This window comes from Lynx rufus, unplaced genomic scaffold (genome assembly GCF_022079265.1).
Source record: "Lynx rufus isolate CCGP_SWC_20201006 ecotype Redwood Valley unplaced genomic scaffold, mLynRuf1.p SCAF_2, whole genome shotgun sequence".
Lineage (NCBI taxonomy): Eukaryota > Metazoa > Chordata > Mammalia > Carnivora > Felidae > Lynx > Lynx rufus.
The window spans coordinates 196,510,714-196,529,609 of NW_025814834.1; the positions used below are offsets into that span (position 1 = coordinate 196,510,714).

The window sequence follows — 18,896 nt, forward strand, 5'->3', positions numbered from 1 at the left end:
TAGAGTATTTCAGGGATTGGAGAAGAAAGAGGCCAGGACACCCTCAGCACCGTGACTACCCCAGGATTAACGCTCTCAGATGTCAGGTCTTTTAAGCTCCAAGACTCGGGTTCTTCAAAGTTTGGGTGACTTTCCAACTACAGAAAAACATCGTTAGCACACACCTGGCCAATTTGGAAGAAGTGAGAATCCCAGCATGGTCTGGCTTAGAGCTCTTTCTCCATCATTCACTAGTAAAGGAGATGGTTTAGCAGGAAAAAACAATAACCCAGGTTGCTATGGCTATATTTCACCTAGGTACAAAACCAAATTCTTTCAAGTGCTTTACAAAAATCCAGTTTTATACCAACAATTGCTATGTCGTTGGAATTCATTCTTACCAAGTTATTAAAGCAGTCCCCTGGGACATGTACTTGGCAACACCGAGAACCTTATATAGGTTATTGTACCTATATTGGAATCACTTTTTAAAAATCTCAAACATTATTTAACTAATATGGTACGACCCCAAGTTAGTCTGAATGAACGAGATTTGGTTGAGTTGTTCTGGGATATGAATCCTAGGTTCTCTCCCTCTATAATATGTCCTGTGAGCTTATCACAGAGTCAGAGCTGGGACCTCAGTTTCCCCTTATGGGCATCTTTTTTGGGAAAGGAGTTCTGACTGAAATAGTTGTAAGGAGAGAAAGCAGGGACACGAATAATCTCAATGTAGAAATAATAGGAAGCATGGATTTTTCTTGGGCCTGAGCAACTTGAGGGGATATGAAGCACCCTGGCTCCGAGTTGTATTCAAATTGACCACTAATGATGCCCATGGGACCCTGAAAGCCACCTGTATTTCCCTAGTAGTTGTATTCCTGATGAGGGACGTAGGAGAAAGTCATTTCCCCATTTTATGAGTTTAGAAACTGACACCCAGAGAAAGACAGTGACTCAAAGGCAGCCATTTGGCGGCAGAGTTTCTGGATTCCCTTCCTCTACAGATGCTCCCCTGGGCACACTCAACTCACGTTTCAGCTCCAGCCCGTCCACCTCCATTTTGCTGCGAAGCTTCAGCTGCCCGCTGGAGTTTTTGGTGGCCCCAAGAAACTCATAGAGCAGGTTCTTCTCAGATGGCCATACAGACTTCGTGGATGGCAGGGCCACGGACATGGAGCCTATTGGGTCACTGCAACTCTCCTCACCACCAGTGTCCTTCCGGCTCTGGGGCCACTGACTGAGAAAGAGGCTCTCTCGACTCTTGGTTGGATCCTTGGTGCTAGGGTTCCATTCTACAGCAGGAGAGAAACTGGGTCAATGGCTCTGGAAGGCCAAGTGCTGGATGCTGGGAGAACCCTCTTGTGGACAAAGTGATAGGTCCTCCCTAGCACACACCTGGGACTCAAAGCACTCTGGGGCCTCTCTGCCAGCCCAACTCAGTCCTACTCTTCTCCCTGGAGCCTTTGTGGACCATTGCCCATTCCAATCTTCCCCTCTCGTGCATGCATACATGGATCCATCCACCCTCCATTTGTACCTTCCTCCCTTCCATCCATCCATTCTCCCTTTCTTCCACCCAAACTTCCTTCTTCCCAATTACCTTTCTTTTCTTCTCTTCTTCTATTTTCCTCCTTCCCCTTCCTTCCTTTTTCCCTCCCTTCATTCCTATCTTTTTTCTTTCCTCACTCCCTCTTTTTTTCCCTCTCTTCTCTCTATTCATCCACAGTGCCAACCCTGGATACAAAGCTGCCTTAAGGGGGCCCCTGGCTTAGTGGAGGAGACACACATTCCTACAGAGCACATGGTCTGCACCGAGGTCCAGCCCCTCACCATGGACTCTGCTCCTGCTGTGCCACTCGCTCATGGGCAATGCAGCCCGCCCGTCAGTGCCGGGCCCTGACCTGAGTCCTGAGGACACTGTGATGAGTCAGAGCTAGACTCAGCCCTGCAGGAGCTCACAACAAGGAGGGAGAGAGAGACAGACCCAGAAATAGCTCCAGGACAAGACAGATGGGGACCGTGAGGTGACAGAGGGACACAGTGGGAGAAGAGGGTGGCTGAGACGGCTTCTATCTGAGACGGTCAGAGGGTTTCCGGAAGGAAGTGGGCCTTCAGTGAGGCCTTGCATGCAGGAGTCTGGAAAGGTGGCACTGCGGGAGAGGGCGTCAGGGAGACACGATGAGTCCCTGCATGGGGATGGGGCCAGGCTCAGGTCTCCTGCCAAATAGACTGAGTGGACTGCCAGCGTGAGGATGCTGCCTGGACCATTGTGGAACCCTCTACACCCGTATTTCCTTTTGAGCAAAAGGAACTCATTCTTCAAACAAAATTAACTAAGGTTGAAATTATATACATGGGGGTTTGTTTGTTTTTAAGGCATTGTCTGGTTGGAGTAGTGCTCCCCACTCCTACCCCAACCTGGAGGTTTTGCAGGTCTCCCTGGAGCTTGGCTGGGAAACGGCCCTGGACAAACAGCAGGTGCCCTCAGATCGTTCCCGTAGTGGCTGGATCGGAGGACCTGAGCCCCATGTCACCTGTTGAGAGTGGATCTGATCCTACCAGCTCTTGCCCCCACCACAGTCCAGTGGCCTGTGGCTGAGTGTGGACAGAACTGGGCCTGCCCTCCTAGTGCCATCCCAGCCAAGGAAAGAGTGCTATAGTCTGAGCCAATTTAGGAGAAAATGACATTTTTAGCAAAACATGTCCCTAGAGTCTCTTCCAAGAGTTTCTCTGGTTGCCAAGTTTAGCCCCCAGCCAGTGTGCTGAAATAACGGTACCCACTAATAATAGCCCTTTCCCCAGAGACCCACACACCTGCAGTCTCTCACCCACCTCCCATCGCCTTGAACACACTTGCCACTCACTCAGCTCCAAAGCTCCCTCTTCTAACATCTGTGTACACAGACATACAGACACACATACACACACACTCCTGCCTGTCATTCCTCCGCCTCACTCACACGTACACAACTACGCACACAAGACACACACATTCAGATGCACTCACACCCGCATTTTTTCTAGCAAGCATACTCACATCTGTAAAGTTCCCTTTGGCACACCTGTGCCCACACATCTATACACACAGACACACACAGGTAGCGGGCACGGTGGGTGGGAAAGGAATACCTCCAACCCAGCGGCCCCATCCGTCAGGGAGCTATCCATACATCCTTTCTGGAGAAGGAGATGGCAGGAAAGTCCCACCCTCCGGGTAGGGTTCCACCCTCACACGCACAGCCCATGGCTCCAAAGAGGCCACTGGCTCCCAGAGACTCTTCCTAGGACCCAGAGTCCAGCTTGCTGTCCCCAGCTCTGATTTCTCAGCCTTCCGATAATGCTCCAGAACACAGAACACGCACCTATTTTCTTAAGGAGAGGGATCTGAGCCTTCCCAACACAGGGATCTCAGCTATCCATCCACGCTCACAGCCTGGGGGTAATTTTTCTTTTGGTTGACAGGGGTATGGTCAACTCTCCTAGTAACTGCTGGCTGTGGGCAGAAGCCACTGCCATCAGTCTGCCTTGGAACTGTCCAGTCTGAGTGGCTGGATCAGAAGGGGCACAAGATGCAGAACCTGGGAGTGGGATGGGGGGGGAACAGTCCCAGGGAACAAGTCCAGAGGCAAGAGTCTGAACTAAACGTGGAAGGTTTGCACATTCACTCCCAGGGCCCAGAGCGAGGACCAGTCCTCATGGTCAGAATAGGTGCCTTTATCGGAAGCCAGATGACACTGTCTGCTAATCAAATTTCCCTCCTATCTGGCTTAAGGTCCCCATGCTGCAGTTACAGCTGGGGTAAACGCTTCCCTCAACGTACTTTGAGTACCCGGATTCAAAAAATGAGCCCGTTACCAAACGTGCCTCTATCTCCCCTCAAAGTGCGCTGGGATCAAGGCCACCACGTTTGCTTAGACAAGCTGTGCCCCATACACGGGCCTCCAGCAGAGGGGGCCTGTGGGTGCAAAAAGCAGGCTGCACTTGAGGCCCACACCCACCAGAGAGACCACTGCCCCCCACTCTGCACAGAGATGCCATCTGCACCTGCTGTAACCCTGATTGGCTTGCTGGTAAGTCCCTCCCTGCAGGCTCATCTACTGGCCCTGCTCCCAGGCCCACTCACCCATCAAGAGGTGCCCCTCCATAGCAGAGTCAGCCTCGGGCTTGGAGCAGATCTTCGCAAACACTGGGAGCTGCCTCTTCTGAGGAGGGAGCTCAGGGAGCTTCTCAGGGGGTGCAGACAGAGGCGGAGGCGGTAGCAGTAGGAATGGGCCCAGCCCCATGGGCTCCCTGGGTCCTGGGCCACCGAACATGCTGTTCTGCAAGAAGTCCTTGATGACCCTTGTCTCCTCCAACACCATCTTGTTGTCAGGAGCCTTGGACGTTTCTGTGGACTTGAATGGGAACTGAGCCAGGAGCTTGCCGATCTCTGAGTTAGAGGCACCCAGGCTGTGGCCCCCATCTTCTGTCCCCTTGACACTCTTGACCTTAGCAGCACGCAGAATTCCCGTGACAGTAGACATGACAGAATCACAGTCCGGCCGGCTGCTGATGACAGACATGGCCACCTTCGGCTCAAGAAGCGTATCACCAGCAATGATGGAGGTCCCCGGGTACTCACTGCTGTCCGCCACCGGAGGAGGTATGAGAAGGCAGGGAGCCAGCTGTCTGGGTCCCTCGGGAGAGGTGCCGGGGGCCTCCAGCTCCTCCGAGCTCTCTGTGACCAAAATGAGGTGCTCTTTGGTCAGGCTTAAGAACTCCTGCTCCACCAACAGGGAGATCTCATCTTTATCACGGCCGAGCTCCAGAGCTCTGCAAACGGGTCAGAAAGACAGGCAGCTTTAGTGCCAGCTCACTAGGGGTGGCTCCGTGGTAGGGCCCAGGCCCCAGGGAAAGGGGAGGAAGAAAACAAGTCTCCAGGCCAAAGAAATCTACTGCTTTCTCAAGACAGAAAATGGACAAACAGTGGGTTCCCAAGAGGTTTCTACACATGCCAGCACCAAGAGCACAGTTCTGGGAATCGGGACACCTGGGTCCTCTCCAGACACTATGTCTTGCTGAGTGAGCTGAGCCTTAATTTCAATCCAGCCCTTCCTGTTCGGTTGTGCCCAGGACCTGAAACAAGGAAAGACCAGCTGCACAGGGGTCAGGAGTGAGCCGACAGCTCTGAGCGTAGAGGCCAGAGTGCTGGGGCTGAGCACCAGGAAGCCCAAGACTCACTGCCCTGTGGCAGGGGGAGGGAAGGGACTGTGGAGTGGACAGCTGGACTCACGCCCTGCCTCCCTCACTTCCCCGCTGGGACCTTGGGTAGGTTGCTTAGCATCTTGACACCCTGTCTCCTCATCTGGTTAACAGGAATATCATAGATGTACAAAGCACCGTGGACAGCATCTGGCACAGAGTAAGGGTGACACGAGGGTGTCTACACCTGTGTCAGCTTGGTTGGGCTCTGGATCCTGGAGTCCATACCGCTGCCCCGTGGCTACCCATGTCCCCCCCGGTTGGCATGGCCCTCCAATCAGATCACAGTCTCTGGGCTGAGCCCAACTTCCCGTGGGCAGCTGCAGTTGCTTGGTCCATGCACTGATTCACATGCATCTCCCTGTACCTACACACTGGCCCCTAGCTGCACCTCACACAACAGGATGGCAATCCTGTTGGCCTGGCTTGTGGCCCAGCCTGCCGCACTAGCATCTTTGGCAAGGGGGCATCTTCCTCCCTGGCACTCCCAGAAGGACCATGACTACCTAGCTTAAAACCATCTGCTATCCATATTTGGTGGGCTCCCATAAGAAGTGGATGAGGTGCTCTAGAAAGAGCATTCTGAAAACTTCTCAGTGCTCTCTCCTGGGAGAGGGCGGTGAAGACAATGAAGGGGCAATGGGGGGGGTGGGAATGAAAATGCCTCATGAATGGAGCTCTGCCAATGGGGACATCTGGAGCACACCCCTACTCTCACAGTTCATCCTGAGGGCTCAGTGAGTCCCACAAACAGGGACTATGAATGTTCCCAGCAGGGATGTGGCTTCCTGGTAATGCTCTTTGTATATGAGCACATGCACGCTCACCCGTGTGCAAGAGCAAATGCACGCACGTGTGGGTGTATTTGACGCATACACACGTGCAGGCACAAAATGTCTCGCATGTTCCCACACACAGAACCAGGGGGAAAGTCACTGCATTTGACAGCCAATCAGAATGGACATAGGATACAGTCCCAGAGGCTTCCTCTGTGCCAGGTATTACCCCCTTCGTTGCCAGGTCTTGATGAGGCCCAGGGGGGTGTAGCAAAGTCGCTGGGTGGCCAGGGTAAATGGGAAACATCGGGAAGAGCCGAAGATATGGGAGTGCCTCACTATTCTAACAACCGAGACAGCCATGCCCCCTGGTCACCAGCTGTGCACGCGGCCTCAGCAGACTTAGAAGCAGAGAGAGGTGCCAGGAAAAAGCAGACTCTGGCCAAACGGGTCTGGGTCTCAATAGGGCGCTAGTGCCTATTTCATGCCAGAGCCCAGAACCTCCAGGCCTCCCCTGTAGCACGGGCGTGACACCTGTACCGGCAGTAATGGCATAGGTCTGAGAACGTGGTGAGGTGCCCAGTGCTGGCTGCAGTGGGAGGGTCCTGGGAGCTCAGGAAGGTGGTGTGGCTGCAGGGAGGCTGGGCCATCTTCCATTCAGGCTTTCTTGATCCTTCCATGCTCTCTCCCCCCCTCCTCTCTGCCCTCTCCCATTCTCTTCCTTTCCTCCGTCCCATGTCTAGACTTTGTCTATAAATAGGCCCCACTCTCACTGCTGTGTCCCTGGGAACAATCAGAATAAAAGAGGCTACCAATCTGGGTTTTAGACCCCCTTCTTCTTCTTCATCATCATCCTCAAAGGGAACAGGTGAGTCCCGAGTCACAGACACCAGACATTTAAAGGACCACTTTTTGACTCTCCCCTCTACAAAGCAAGCTATATACCAATAGATTTTCTAGAAAGACCTACTACAATGATATCAATTTTAAAACATTGTGATAATGGTATTGTGGTTTATGCTTAAAAAAAAAAAACTGAGTCCTTATCTCTTAGAGATACATACAAAGTGTTTACAGATAAAATTATGTTTAAGATTCGCTTTAAACTTAATCCAGCAGGGTTGGAGGGGAAGATGGCAGGGTCATAGATGAAACAAGATGGCCACACATTGGCCATCACTAAAACTGGGTGACTGATAGGTACATGGGTTCATCACGTGCTATTTGCTCTACTTTTGGCTGTTGTTTTTTTTTTTTTAATACAGGTGTTAGACATAGAAACACATAGAAAAAAGTCTCACCACTTACTTAAGGCCAACTCCAAGGAGAAGTCGAGGCAGATTCTAAGGTCCCCTCAGGACCTTGGGGTCCCTGAATCAAAACCCACCCACAGATGGTCCTTTCTCAGCACCTGATAAGACACTCCTACCTCTCCCCAACTCAGAATACAGGCAGAAACTGAGTATGAACCCCTATCCTTTCTCTGGATACATCACAGCGGTCACGGGCCTCTTAGGAAGCTGGCATCCCCAGAAGGGACGGCACAGTGCCAAGAATGGAGGACCCACTCTGCTGTGGGCCGTCCATGTACCCCTGAAAGGCTGCCCCCGGGCACCGAGGCTTCCCATGGGCCTCCACAAACCCCTATTTCCCTTGCGTCTGTCATAAATCCACTACAGAACAGACAGGAAGCCAGGCATCCACATACATGCTTGAATTTAATCCTCTCCACATTCCTGGGCAATAAACAGCATCATCCCCACTTTATGAAGGGGAAAAACTAAGCCTGAAAGAGGCCAAGGACCTTGTCACCTAGAAAGGGTGGGGATGCCAGTGGCTCTGGCTGCCTTTGCTGCCTCCTCCTACCACATCCGGCTTCCTTTCCAGGGTCAGTTATCCAGCAAGGACTCCTACTCCATGGCTGGGCTTCGTTCCCCAATCTGAGTGCGATCAGGGCCATTGTTGGTTTCATTCCATCACTCCAGCCTGTGGAGGATCATCGCAGTGAATCCTGGGTCTGTCATCCATGGCATTAGCTGTCCCTGACAGCTCCATTTCAGCTGCATGTCTGATGAGCACGTCTTTTGGGTCTTCCGCCAATTTATGGATAGAAATGTTGAAGGGAACAAGCCCAGGGCCAAGCCTTGGAGACACTGCCGGAGACCCTCCCCGCAGCCTGACAGTAATCCTGGCTCAACACTTTGGGGGAATAAATCAATCCAGTCACTATCGGCCCATCTCGACTTCTCCAAGACAGCCTTTATCAAGCACCTCGCTGCAATCAAGATTCATCGCACAGTTACAAGTCCCTGATCAAGGGTCTTCCTACCTGCCCCCTCCACTCCCAAGAAAACAAGATTCATTTGCTCTTGTTTGTTCTAGAAAACTGCATGCCTGCAGAGTTAGGACATTCTCAGAACTCAGATCAATCCATTTCTCTGTTTATTAACCTCATGTTTAAGCCTTAATTTCAATCCCTCCCTTCCTGTTCGGTTGTGCCCACTTAAGTGTTTATTTTCTTCATGGTATTAACCACTACCACACAGCATCTTTTTTTACATCTTTACTTCCCACAACAACATAACTTCCCTGAGGGCAGGAAATGTATCTTGCTCAGCACAGAGCCTCAAGGTCTAGAGCAGTGCCTGGCATACGACTCCAGTTCATCGAGAATTTGTTGAATCAATGGGTGGACTAGCTCATGAACTTATCTTGACATCTCTTGGAGCTCTTGACATCAAGAGCTCTATTGCCAAAGACTTCCCAGTTCCTTCCACTGGTTGCAAACTATCTCGCCTTGGTTCCATTTTCTAGCCGCCACGACTAGCCTGGCACCCCTCTAAGCTGGTCAGATGATACTAACCACATGCTCAGCCCCACCCTAAGAACTCCCCATCTCTGCACAGTGGTCCCACAGCAGACCCCACACAGAGCCCGCCTGATCTTCGCAACCACCATGGGCTCCCAGAAAGATTTTTCATTCTCCCCAGGACTTTGCTGGGTTCACTGTCAAGTCTGTTCCCCTGCATTTCCTGGAATCTATCTTTTCTTCTCTCTTCCTAAGAAGTTTTGCCGATCCTGGCACCTCTCCCATGCTATTTGCTTTCTCCTTTGAGTTGGTAAAAACCATAAAATCTGCCACAGACTGTATCACAGTGAATCACTCAGAGAGGCTAACTCAGCTCCCGGGCACTGACAAAGAAGTCAGGACTGGTGCCGTGGCCCCAGGGGCCACCGCCACCTTTGCGTTGCCTACCTCCAGAAGTGACAGGTGCCTGAGTGAGTGCATCACGTCTGCATTCGCAGGGTACAGAGTCATATAAAAATAAAGGCTATTGACTGGTTGGCACCCCTTCCCAGAATAATGACTAAGCAAGCACACTGTTAGCTCCCAACAGCGGTTCTGTGTACATGATAACACAGAGCAAAGATGAAAACTGCTATTCAGCTGAGCCAGACAACAGAAAAATGCAAGCGGAAAATTGTTAGTGCTACAAGAGGACACCAAAACAAATATTTTCTTCCCACCGTGGCATTTCAGAACGACGACAAACACAGTACCCAAGCCCAGCGCCCAGGCAACATGGCTGACTGTGACTGAAGCAAGCGAAGGGCTCCAGGTCTGCCACAGACCTGAGCCTGAGTGACGGTCCCTCTGCAGACCGACCTCATTGACTGTGGATGAGGTTCTGACTTCCCTACCTGTCTGCATGGCTGGAGCAGCAGAGCCTAGCGGCCAAGAGCTCAGTCCCTGGAAAGAGTCAGAAATGGGACTCAAACCCTCACTGGTTAATGGGGGCCATACCTTAAGCAAGCTGGCTGACACATCTAAGCCTCAGGTTCCAGGCTCAACGAAATACTAAGAAGGTTTAGCACTTAATGGAGAGCTCGCAAACCAGCCAGGCACTGTGCTAGGCATTTTCCACGCAAAACCCTCATTTTAATCCCCACAACAGCCCCGGTGGGGTAGGGTGGTAGACTGATTACAGTGATACCCCCATTTTATCGTGCCTTCCTGTATCCAGGCCCTTTGGTAGACCCCACCCATCTGGGTTCAGTAATAAGCAGAAATACCTAGGAATAAATTTCACCAAGAAGGTGAAAGACCTGTACTCTGAAAACTATAAGACACTGATGAAAGAAATAGCAGATGACACAAATAAATGGAGAGGTACACCATGCTCAGGGATTAGAAGACTTAATGTTGATAAAATGTCCATACTACCCAAAGCAATCTACAGGTTCAGTGCAATTCCTATCAAAATGCTATCACATAACTAGAACAAATAGTCCTAAAATTCATATGAAGTCACAAAAGAACCCAAATGGCCAGAGCAATCTCGATAAAAAAGAACAAAGCTGGAGGTATCACGCGCCCAGATTTCAGACTATACTACAAAGCTATAGTAATCAAAAGTGTATGGTACTGGCACAAAAATAGACACAGAGAGCAGTGGAACAGAACAGACAGCCCAGAAATAAACACACGCATATATGGTCAACTAATCTATAGAAAAGAGGCAAGAGTGTACAGTGGAGAAAAGACAGTCTCTTCGATAAACGGTGCTGGGAAAGCTGGACAGCTACACTCAAGAGTGAAACCAGACCACATTCTTATACTACCTACAAAAATAAACTCAAGATGAATCAAAAACTGACATGTAAGACCTGAAACTGTAAAACTCCTAAAAGAAAACCAGCAGTAAACTCTTGGATAACAGTCTTAGCAATATTTTCTTCATTGTCTCCTCAGGCAAGAGCAACAAAAGCGAAAATAAACAATTGGGATTACATCAACCTAAAAAGCTTTTGTACAGTGAAGGAAACTAACAAAATGAAAAGGCAACCTACTGAATGGGAGAAGATATTTGCAAGTGATATACCTGATAAGGGGCTATTATCCAAAATGTACTGAAAACTCATATAGTTCAACATCAAAAAAAAAAAAAAAAACCACCAAATAATCTGAGTAAAAATGGGCAGAGAATGTAAATAGACATTTTTCCAAAGAATACAGATGACCAACAGACACATGAAAAGATATTCAATATCACTCATCATCAGGCAAATGCAAAGCAAAACCACAATGAGGAATCACCTCACAGTTGTCAGAATGGTTAGTATAGAACAGACAAAAAATACCAAGTATTGGCGAGGATGTGGGGGAAAGGGGACCCTCATGCACTGTTGCTGGGAATGCAAATTGGTGCAGCCACTATGGACAACTATGGTTCCTCAAGAAATAAAAATAAAAATACCATCCAGTCCAGCAATTCTACTTCTGGGTACTTACCCGAAGAAAATGAAGACACTAATTTGGAATGATATATGCCCCTCTATGTTCATTGCAGCATTGTTTACAATAGCCAGATTACAGAAGCTCTTTAAGTGTCCACCAACAGATAAATAAAGAAGATGTGGTATACACACACACAACACATACACACACGAAGATTACTCAGCCATAAAAAAGAATGAAATCTTGCCATTTGTGACAGCATGGATGGACCTAAGGGTATTATGCTAAGTAAAATAAGGCAGACAGAGAACAGCAAATACCGTAGGATTTCACTTACATGTGAAATCTGAAAAACAACACAAATGAACAAACAAAACAAAATGGAAACAGACTCATAAATAGAGAACAAACTGATGGTTTTCAGAGGGGCTGGGGGAGGAAGGAATGGGTGAAATTTGTGAAGGGAATTGAATTAAGAGGTACAAACTTTCAGTTATAAAATACCCCCCGCAGTACAGCTTAGGGACTGGAGTCAATAATACTGTACTGTAATAACTTTGCATGGTGACAAGACTTATGGTAATCATTCCATAATGTATACAAATGTTGGATCACTATGCTATACACCTGAAACTAATATAATATCATACGTCAACTCTAGCTCAATAGAAATAGAATAAAAATTAAAAACAAATTATATTTTATACAGAAAAGAAAAAGGAATAAGCAGAGAGTGCTTGGACATTAGGGCTTAACCTCTTGTTTCTCTCGGGACTTAGCAACTTCCATGTGAACGAGTGCAGGAGAGCCTGCTGGACGATGACACAGCCCACAGAGGGAAACCCCAAGGTCCTCCGGTCGGCCTTGCCCACCTGACTGCAGATGCAGGTGAACACGAGCCACGTGCGGTCAGGCCCAGCCCCTTGCAGAAGAACCATGTGGCTGAACCCAGACCACATTGCTGAGCCACAGAAAAGGGAGCTAAGTACAGAGTTGTGGAGTGGAGCCATTGAGCTCTGGGGTGGTTTGTTATATGTCAAAGGCTAACTGACACAGGGAGATACAATTTTCCCAGATTTTAAAATGAAGAAGCAAAGAGACAGAGAAGTTAGGTAATTTTCCCAAGGTCACAGAATTAAGAAGTAACACAGTGGATGCACTCAGGCCATCTTGCTCAGATGGCCACTCTTGTCACCACCAGGCCATACTGCTCTGAAAACCAAGAGGGGGATGCTGCGGGTGGGAATTCTAGGGGCACGTACCCAGGTTAGGAGAGCAGAAAGGGCCTTGTTGAGGAAGTGTCATTTAAGCTGGGGGAGAAAAGACACAAGTGTGTATTCAGGTAAATGATGCAAGGAAGAGCTTTCCAGATGCCAGGAACTGCACGTGCGAAGTCCACGAGGTGGGAAAGGGCTTGGTGCATTGGGCAGGACTGATGCTCAAGTGCCTGGGGCTCATTAAGGGCAGGGTCCCATCAGGCAGGGTTAGAGATAAAGGCAGGAGGGGGCACCTGCCAGCCTTGGAGTGATACTAGGGGACTTGATTCTAAAGGCAAGGGAAGCCACTGGGGAGATTTCACCAGGCAGGTGCCAGGCTGTCGTTTCCCCAGACCAGATGTATTTCTCCCAGGGATCAGCCCAGAGGAGTGACAGGAGGGGACAAGGGCCCGAGCCAGGATCTATGCTGTGTCTTCTAGGTGCCGGGTGTTATACTTGGCACTTGTCCCCACAACAGTTACAAAGGATAGCTAGCATCTTCATTCCCAATTTACAAAGAGGAAACTGAGGCTCAGGAATCTAAAACGTAAATTCAAGTTCACCCAAGAGCATAAGTGTTGGAACAGGATGGGATCCCAAGTCCACGTGGCTCCAAGCCTCTACCCACAGTCACCACTTCACATTGCCCAGAACAGTACAAGTGGGACACAGAACAGGGCCTTTGAGTTCAAACCCCAGCTCTGTCCTTTCAGCAATTCACTTCCCTTCTCTGCGGGAGGCTAGAGGCCAGGGAGCCAGCCAGGAACTAGGAGGTGGCAGAAGGCAGAACTTGGTGGGCAGGTGAGAGGTTGCAAGTGGGGATGGGGAGGAGACACCAAAGGTCCCCAGCAAAGAGAGGCCCTCATCGTGGAGGCAGGGGCTCTGGCATATAGCCTGGTCCCATCCCTAGTGGGCACCACCCTTGCTTGACCGAGGGTGGTGGACGTTTCTGGGTCTTCCTGTCTGCATGAGGAGCAGAGACTCATTTTCTGTTGCCTTGGCATATTCATCACAGCACCCAGGATGCCCCACCCCACATGGAGGGAAGGGACACGGCGATCTTGGTCAAAGCTGCCTGTGTCTTCATCCGTCTTCCCTCTCCAGGTGTAAGATTCACTGAACCGCCCTGGGGCTCCCTCCTCATGCACACGCCACAGCCATGCACACACACACCAATCCATGTGTACACACAGACATAGTAGTCATGTACACAAACACACTATAGCCATGTACACATACCCAGGTGCACACACCCACGCACATAGCCATGCAACGACCATACATACAAGGCATGTGCACACACACAACAACCCCACACACACGTGCAAACACATGTACCACATCCATGCACATTTGTGCAAATACACCTCACCTATGTGCACTTTCCACACCCACCACAGCCATACACATATACACCCAACACACACACACACACACACACACACGCACACACGCACACACACACACACACACACGCACACACACACAAACACTGCCACAGCCTTGGGGAAAACTGGCAGGAAGGAAAGGCTTGAAAAGGAGGGTGGATTCCACCCATCACAACCCAGGGTTCCGGGCTCTGAAGGGTCTCAGTTTGGGGCAGAGGGTCACTTGACGGAGGCTGCAAATCTGGCATCCCAGCTCCTGTGCAGCTGGGTCCCAAAGGTCCCTGGAAAGCCGCTGAGCTCTGTCTGTCTGGGGAGCGCAGGGGGCCGGGGTGAGGGCCTTTGGAAAGCTGGCCTCCACCCGTCCTTCGCTCTCGGGCTGTGGGAGGATTAAGTGAGAAGGTGAATGCGAAGCACTTGGTAAACTGTAACCAGCGCTATGCAAATGTTAGCAGCTCAGACCGACGGAGAGAGAGAGCCGGTGGTGTGGTAGAGCCAGCCAGCGGGCTACGGGCGGGAGCCCTGCTGACCCCGCGCTGCCCAGGGCCCGGGCTGGTGGGGCTGGAGAGTGGCGGAAGTCGCTGAAACCTTGTCATCGGCACTGTGCGGATGGCGATACCACCCGGCGTTAGAGGAGGCAACCCTGTGAAATCCCTCAGCTGCCCCGATGCCGAGCCTGGACTTCACGTCCCTCTCATTTCTTCGCAAGGCCTTCACGTAGTAGACTAGAGCCCATTTTTTATGACGTCCTTGGCACACACTTACAGCTCACTCAATAAAGCTCAGTCTCCTTCCTTCACGCGCTTCTTTGGAACACCTCCTTCTCAAAGCTATGTCCCTTTTAAATCTGAGGAGCTGTCATCTTTCACCCCCAAAGTACCTGAGAACTTTCATACATATGCACAGGAGTCTGGAAGAAAACTGTTCCAAATGCAGATCCCTGGGCACTCGTGGGGGGACGGCAGTTCATTTGGTCCAGAGGAAGGTCTAGGCATCTGCGTTCTGAGCAGGTATCCCTCGGCTACCTTCTGTCTCCGCCCCTCTTGGTTTTGATGCAAATGAGGTGGGAATTTCCTTCAGATACCTTCCAGCTCCTCCCTGCCTGTCCCTTAGGGCAGGTGGGACAGAAAGCCAAGAAGGCAGAGCGAGACACCTCCCCCCCACTCCTCCCCACTGCCTCTGGAGGGGACAGGAGGGAACCGGAGAAGCTCAGAACCACCGGGAAGCAGGCAAGGGCGGGGGCTGGCCTGGGACTGGAAGGGTTTGGGGTGGGGGCACTCAGTGGGCTGGAGATTAAGACAGGAGATGCTGGGGAGTGACTACAGCAGTAAAGGAGCTTCGGCTACAGCTGCAGAGCTACAGAGTGATTCGTATTGTTCAAATTATCTTTAAAACTTTTCATTTGAATCTGTTTAATAAGAGAAGGCTTACCCTAAGGAAGAGGTATTTTTTTAATGTGACTTGGGAGCTGAATTGGAAAGAACGTTGCAACAAAGATATTAAAAAGGGGATTAAAACAAACCACCGGTGGCCCATCTCTGCAGGCTCCCACAACCTGCGACACAGCTCCTGAAACCATAAAATTAAATTAAAAAGGGGGACACAGGACATGGGACGTTAATCGTGATTCATCTTCCCTCTGCTGCTCATGGCTCCTGGTGCTAAGCAGACATGGAAGAGCTATCCCGATGGGATCCCGGTGTCCAGGAAGGAGCTCAGGTCTCGAAGCCTCAGGGGGTTTCTAGCTCTGCTTCGCCCACTCCTAGCATAGCAGGAGGACTCTGGGCAAGTTGCCTGGACTCTGAGCCTCAGCTTCCTCATCTGTAAAATGGGAGTAATATTGACCATCTACTGGGAAGGGCTGCTAAGACAACGAGATACACAGAAAATTAAAATATAGAGCCTGGCATATATCAGATGTTCAAGAAAACATTAGTTCCTCTCTCTGCAGCTTAAGACAGAGGAGGGAAAAACCCTGCAATGTCTTGCCTTATTGATATTCTGTCCTTGGGTCACTCAATGCTTCCTCTGATGACTGTGACCCATTGCTTGGATCCTGGCCACCTCTGGGCTTCACGCTCTCCTTGCAGTGGCATTTTTATGGTTCATCCATCATTCACTTCCTCATTCATTCATACACACCGCATAGCAGCCACCAAGTGCCAGGAACTCAGCTGGGCACTGGGAAGACAAAGATGAGTAAGACACAGTCCTTGCCCTTAAGAAGCCATGGTCAAGTGGGGGTGGAGGGCTTGTTGCCACAAGGCAGTATGCAATATGTGCCTGATGATCAGAAACCTCACGCCAGAACCTCACTGACAGATCCCATTGGGATGCTGTGGTATCCTCCCGTTCGGCCGATGGTCAACACAAGAGCTGAGCCCGAACCAACTTTTCCATTCCATCACCCTCATATAAAAGCCATATGGTCCTTAGAGCTAGGGAAGCACTGGTCGTTCCTGATGATCTCTCCTGCTTTCTCTTATTAGACGACACAAGTTATAGAAACCAACTGCTGTGTTTCCACTATTTGTTCTGGCTGCCAAGAATCCCAAGGCAAAATGCTAGCCTCAGCGGAATAATTTCCATTAGCTGAGGTTTTCTGGTCTAAGTCTCCTCTCGCCATACCGTTCTTGATTACTTAACGCCTGTTATTTTATCTTTGATCAGAATAATGGTGATGATGATGATGGAAAATAACTTGGGAGCCCTTATCTTATGCCAGGTGCTGCGTGAGTTTTGCATGCACTCTTTCATTAACCTCCAAAAGAATCCTTTAAGGTGGTTCGTCACTAAGACATTTTCCATGTTTCAGAATGAGGAAAACGGGGCACAGAAAGTGTTAGCAAGTTGGTTACAGCTAAGAAGTAGGCAGGGATTCTAATCCAGCTGTTGCCTTATTTTGTTTTCTGAGCCACCTTTAAATTCAGGAAAACGAGAAGGCATACGCTTTATTTGAATTAAAAGGAAGAACATGGAAGAGGGTGGAAGAAAACAAAATGTTGAATGGGTGAGCGGTGAAAAATTCAGAAGATGACATACTTATTCTAGGTTTTTAAGGATGGATAGGATTTCAACAGACAGAGATATGGAAGAAAGGCATTCCTGGTAGTGGACTGGTCTGAGCAAGAGCAAGGAGATGTGTGGCTCATCTTGGTTTACAGAGAGTTTGGAGAACAGCAGGACATGCATCTAGACATGAAGGCAGGGCCAACACAAAGATCCTTGAGGACCAGGTTAAGGGGTTCAGAAGACCATGAGGGGAGCCATGGAAGATTCCTGAGCAACACTGTTGACATGCTTCAGGAATATGAAGCAGATGAAGGGTGAAGGACATCCAGGGAGGAAAGAAACCAGACACAGCAAGATAAGATGTTCTGTAAACGGCAGAAGAGAAACCAGCAGAGAGGCAAGGAGTCAGGCACCATCATGAAGACGACTGGAAGAGGGAAGGGGTGGGGGGCCTTGAACCTCTGGTCTGCTATTTCGTGCACTAATTCACTTGACAACCAAGATGGGGGGGTTGTCCACGTGACTGGGGTCATAGCAGTGGCTGAGACCCAGCCCCAGGAATCTTAAGGGAGGGAGATTCTTAAGTGTTCAGGAGAAAAGGATTCTAACCTGGGGCCCAGGGCATCTTTGACATTTGCAAAGTATGAAAGGATATAAGGATATATTCTTTTAACATTTTTAATGTTTATTTATTTTTGAAAGAGAGAGACAGTGTGTGATCGGGAGAGGGGCAGAGAGAGAGGGAGACACAGAATCCGAAGCAGGCTCCAGGCTCTGAGCTGTCAGCACAGAGCCTGACACGCGGCTCAGACTCACGAACCACGAGATCTTGACCTGAGCCGAAGTTGGACACCTAACCAACTGAGCCACCCAGGCACCACCCCCTTTTATAAAAAAATTTGTTTAGGGGCACCTGGGTGGCTCAGTCAGTTAAGCGGCCGACTTCGGCTCAGGTCATGATTTCGCGGTCCGTGAGTTCGAGCCCCGCGTCAGGCTCTGTGCTGATAGCTCAGAGCCTGCAGCCTGTTTCAGATTCTGTGTCTCCCTCTCTCTGACCCTCCCCCGTCATGCTCTGTCTCTCTCTGTCTCAAAAATAAACGTTAAAAAAAATTTTTTTTAAATTTGTTTAATGTTTATTTATGTTTGAGAGAGAGAAAGAGACAGAATATGGGGGGGGGGTGCGGAGAGAGAGAGGAAGGAGTATTCTTTTTAAATATTTAAATGGATTTCCTTTCCTTTATTAGACTTTTCTTCCTTCTTGGGTCTGGTTCAGAGTGACACCCACCAAAGCCTGACTCTACAGACCAAGTTCTGTCTGACTTGGGGACATGGGAAGTTTCCGGAGTGCTGCCTGAGGGCCTGGAAGCAGCCAGAAAAGTGAACCACATCCAGCAAGCTCCTGGCCACCTTTCTGCTCTCCTCCAGCCCCACACAGGATATGCCCTCAGCAGGGAGCTTCCTATCCTTCCCAGCACCTGCAGAATGCTTTCTGTAGGCTACTCCCTCTTTCTTCTCAAGACCCAGCTCAGGAGACACCACCATGGAGATCCTTGCAGTGACAATCCTGCCATCCTCTGCCCCCAAGGGGCTGTCTCTCCATCCTTCATCCCACTCACGGTGCAGGGGTCTTGACTTTCCTTCCAGCTCGCCTCCCGCAGCCTCCTCCAGGAAGTTTTCCCCCAGCCATGTGCTCCCACAGCACTGGGACTTCACCAGCACATTAACCGTAATACGTTGTGATCTGCCTTCCTCAAGACACCAAAGGTCCCTGAAGTTCAGTCCCCATCTTTCCCACCATTGTATTTGTTTCCACACTTTATCAGCATTCAGTAAGTGCACAATAAACACTATTGAATGTCCTTGCTGTCAGATGTATCTGGGTCCCTCCCAGCCACCGGAGTGGGAGCTGTTTGAGAGCAGGGCTCCTGTCCTACACATCTCTGTACCCGTGGGACCCAGCACCGGGCCTGGCACTGAGAAGGCGGCGGTGAGTGTTTGCTGAATG

The 18,896-nt window shown here is 50.0% G+C and overlaps 1 protein-coding gene across 1 annotated transcript in view; it reads right to left on the bottom strand.

Moving 5' to 3' along the window:
* CUNH1orf94 (chromosome unknown C1orf94 homolog) overlaps window positions 1–18,896 on the bottom strand; it is a 36,861-nt gene that overhangs the window by 13,157 nt on the left and 4,808 nt on the right. Inside the window, exons 2-3 of the mRNA XM_047085807.1 lie at window positions 4,106–4,794; window positions 1,014–1,274 (exon numbers count right to left, since the gene is read on the bottom strand). Of these exons, the coding sequence (XP_046941763.1) occupies window positions 1,014–1,274; window positions 4,106–4,794 (950 nt within the window). The remainder of the gene's footprint in view (window positions 1–1,013; window positions 1,275–4,105; window positions 4,795–18,896) is intronic.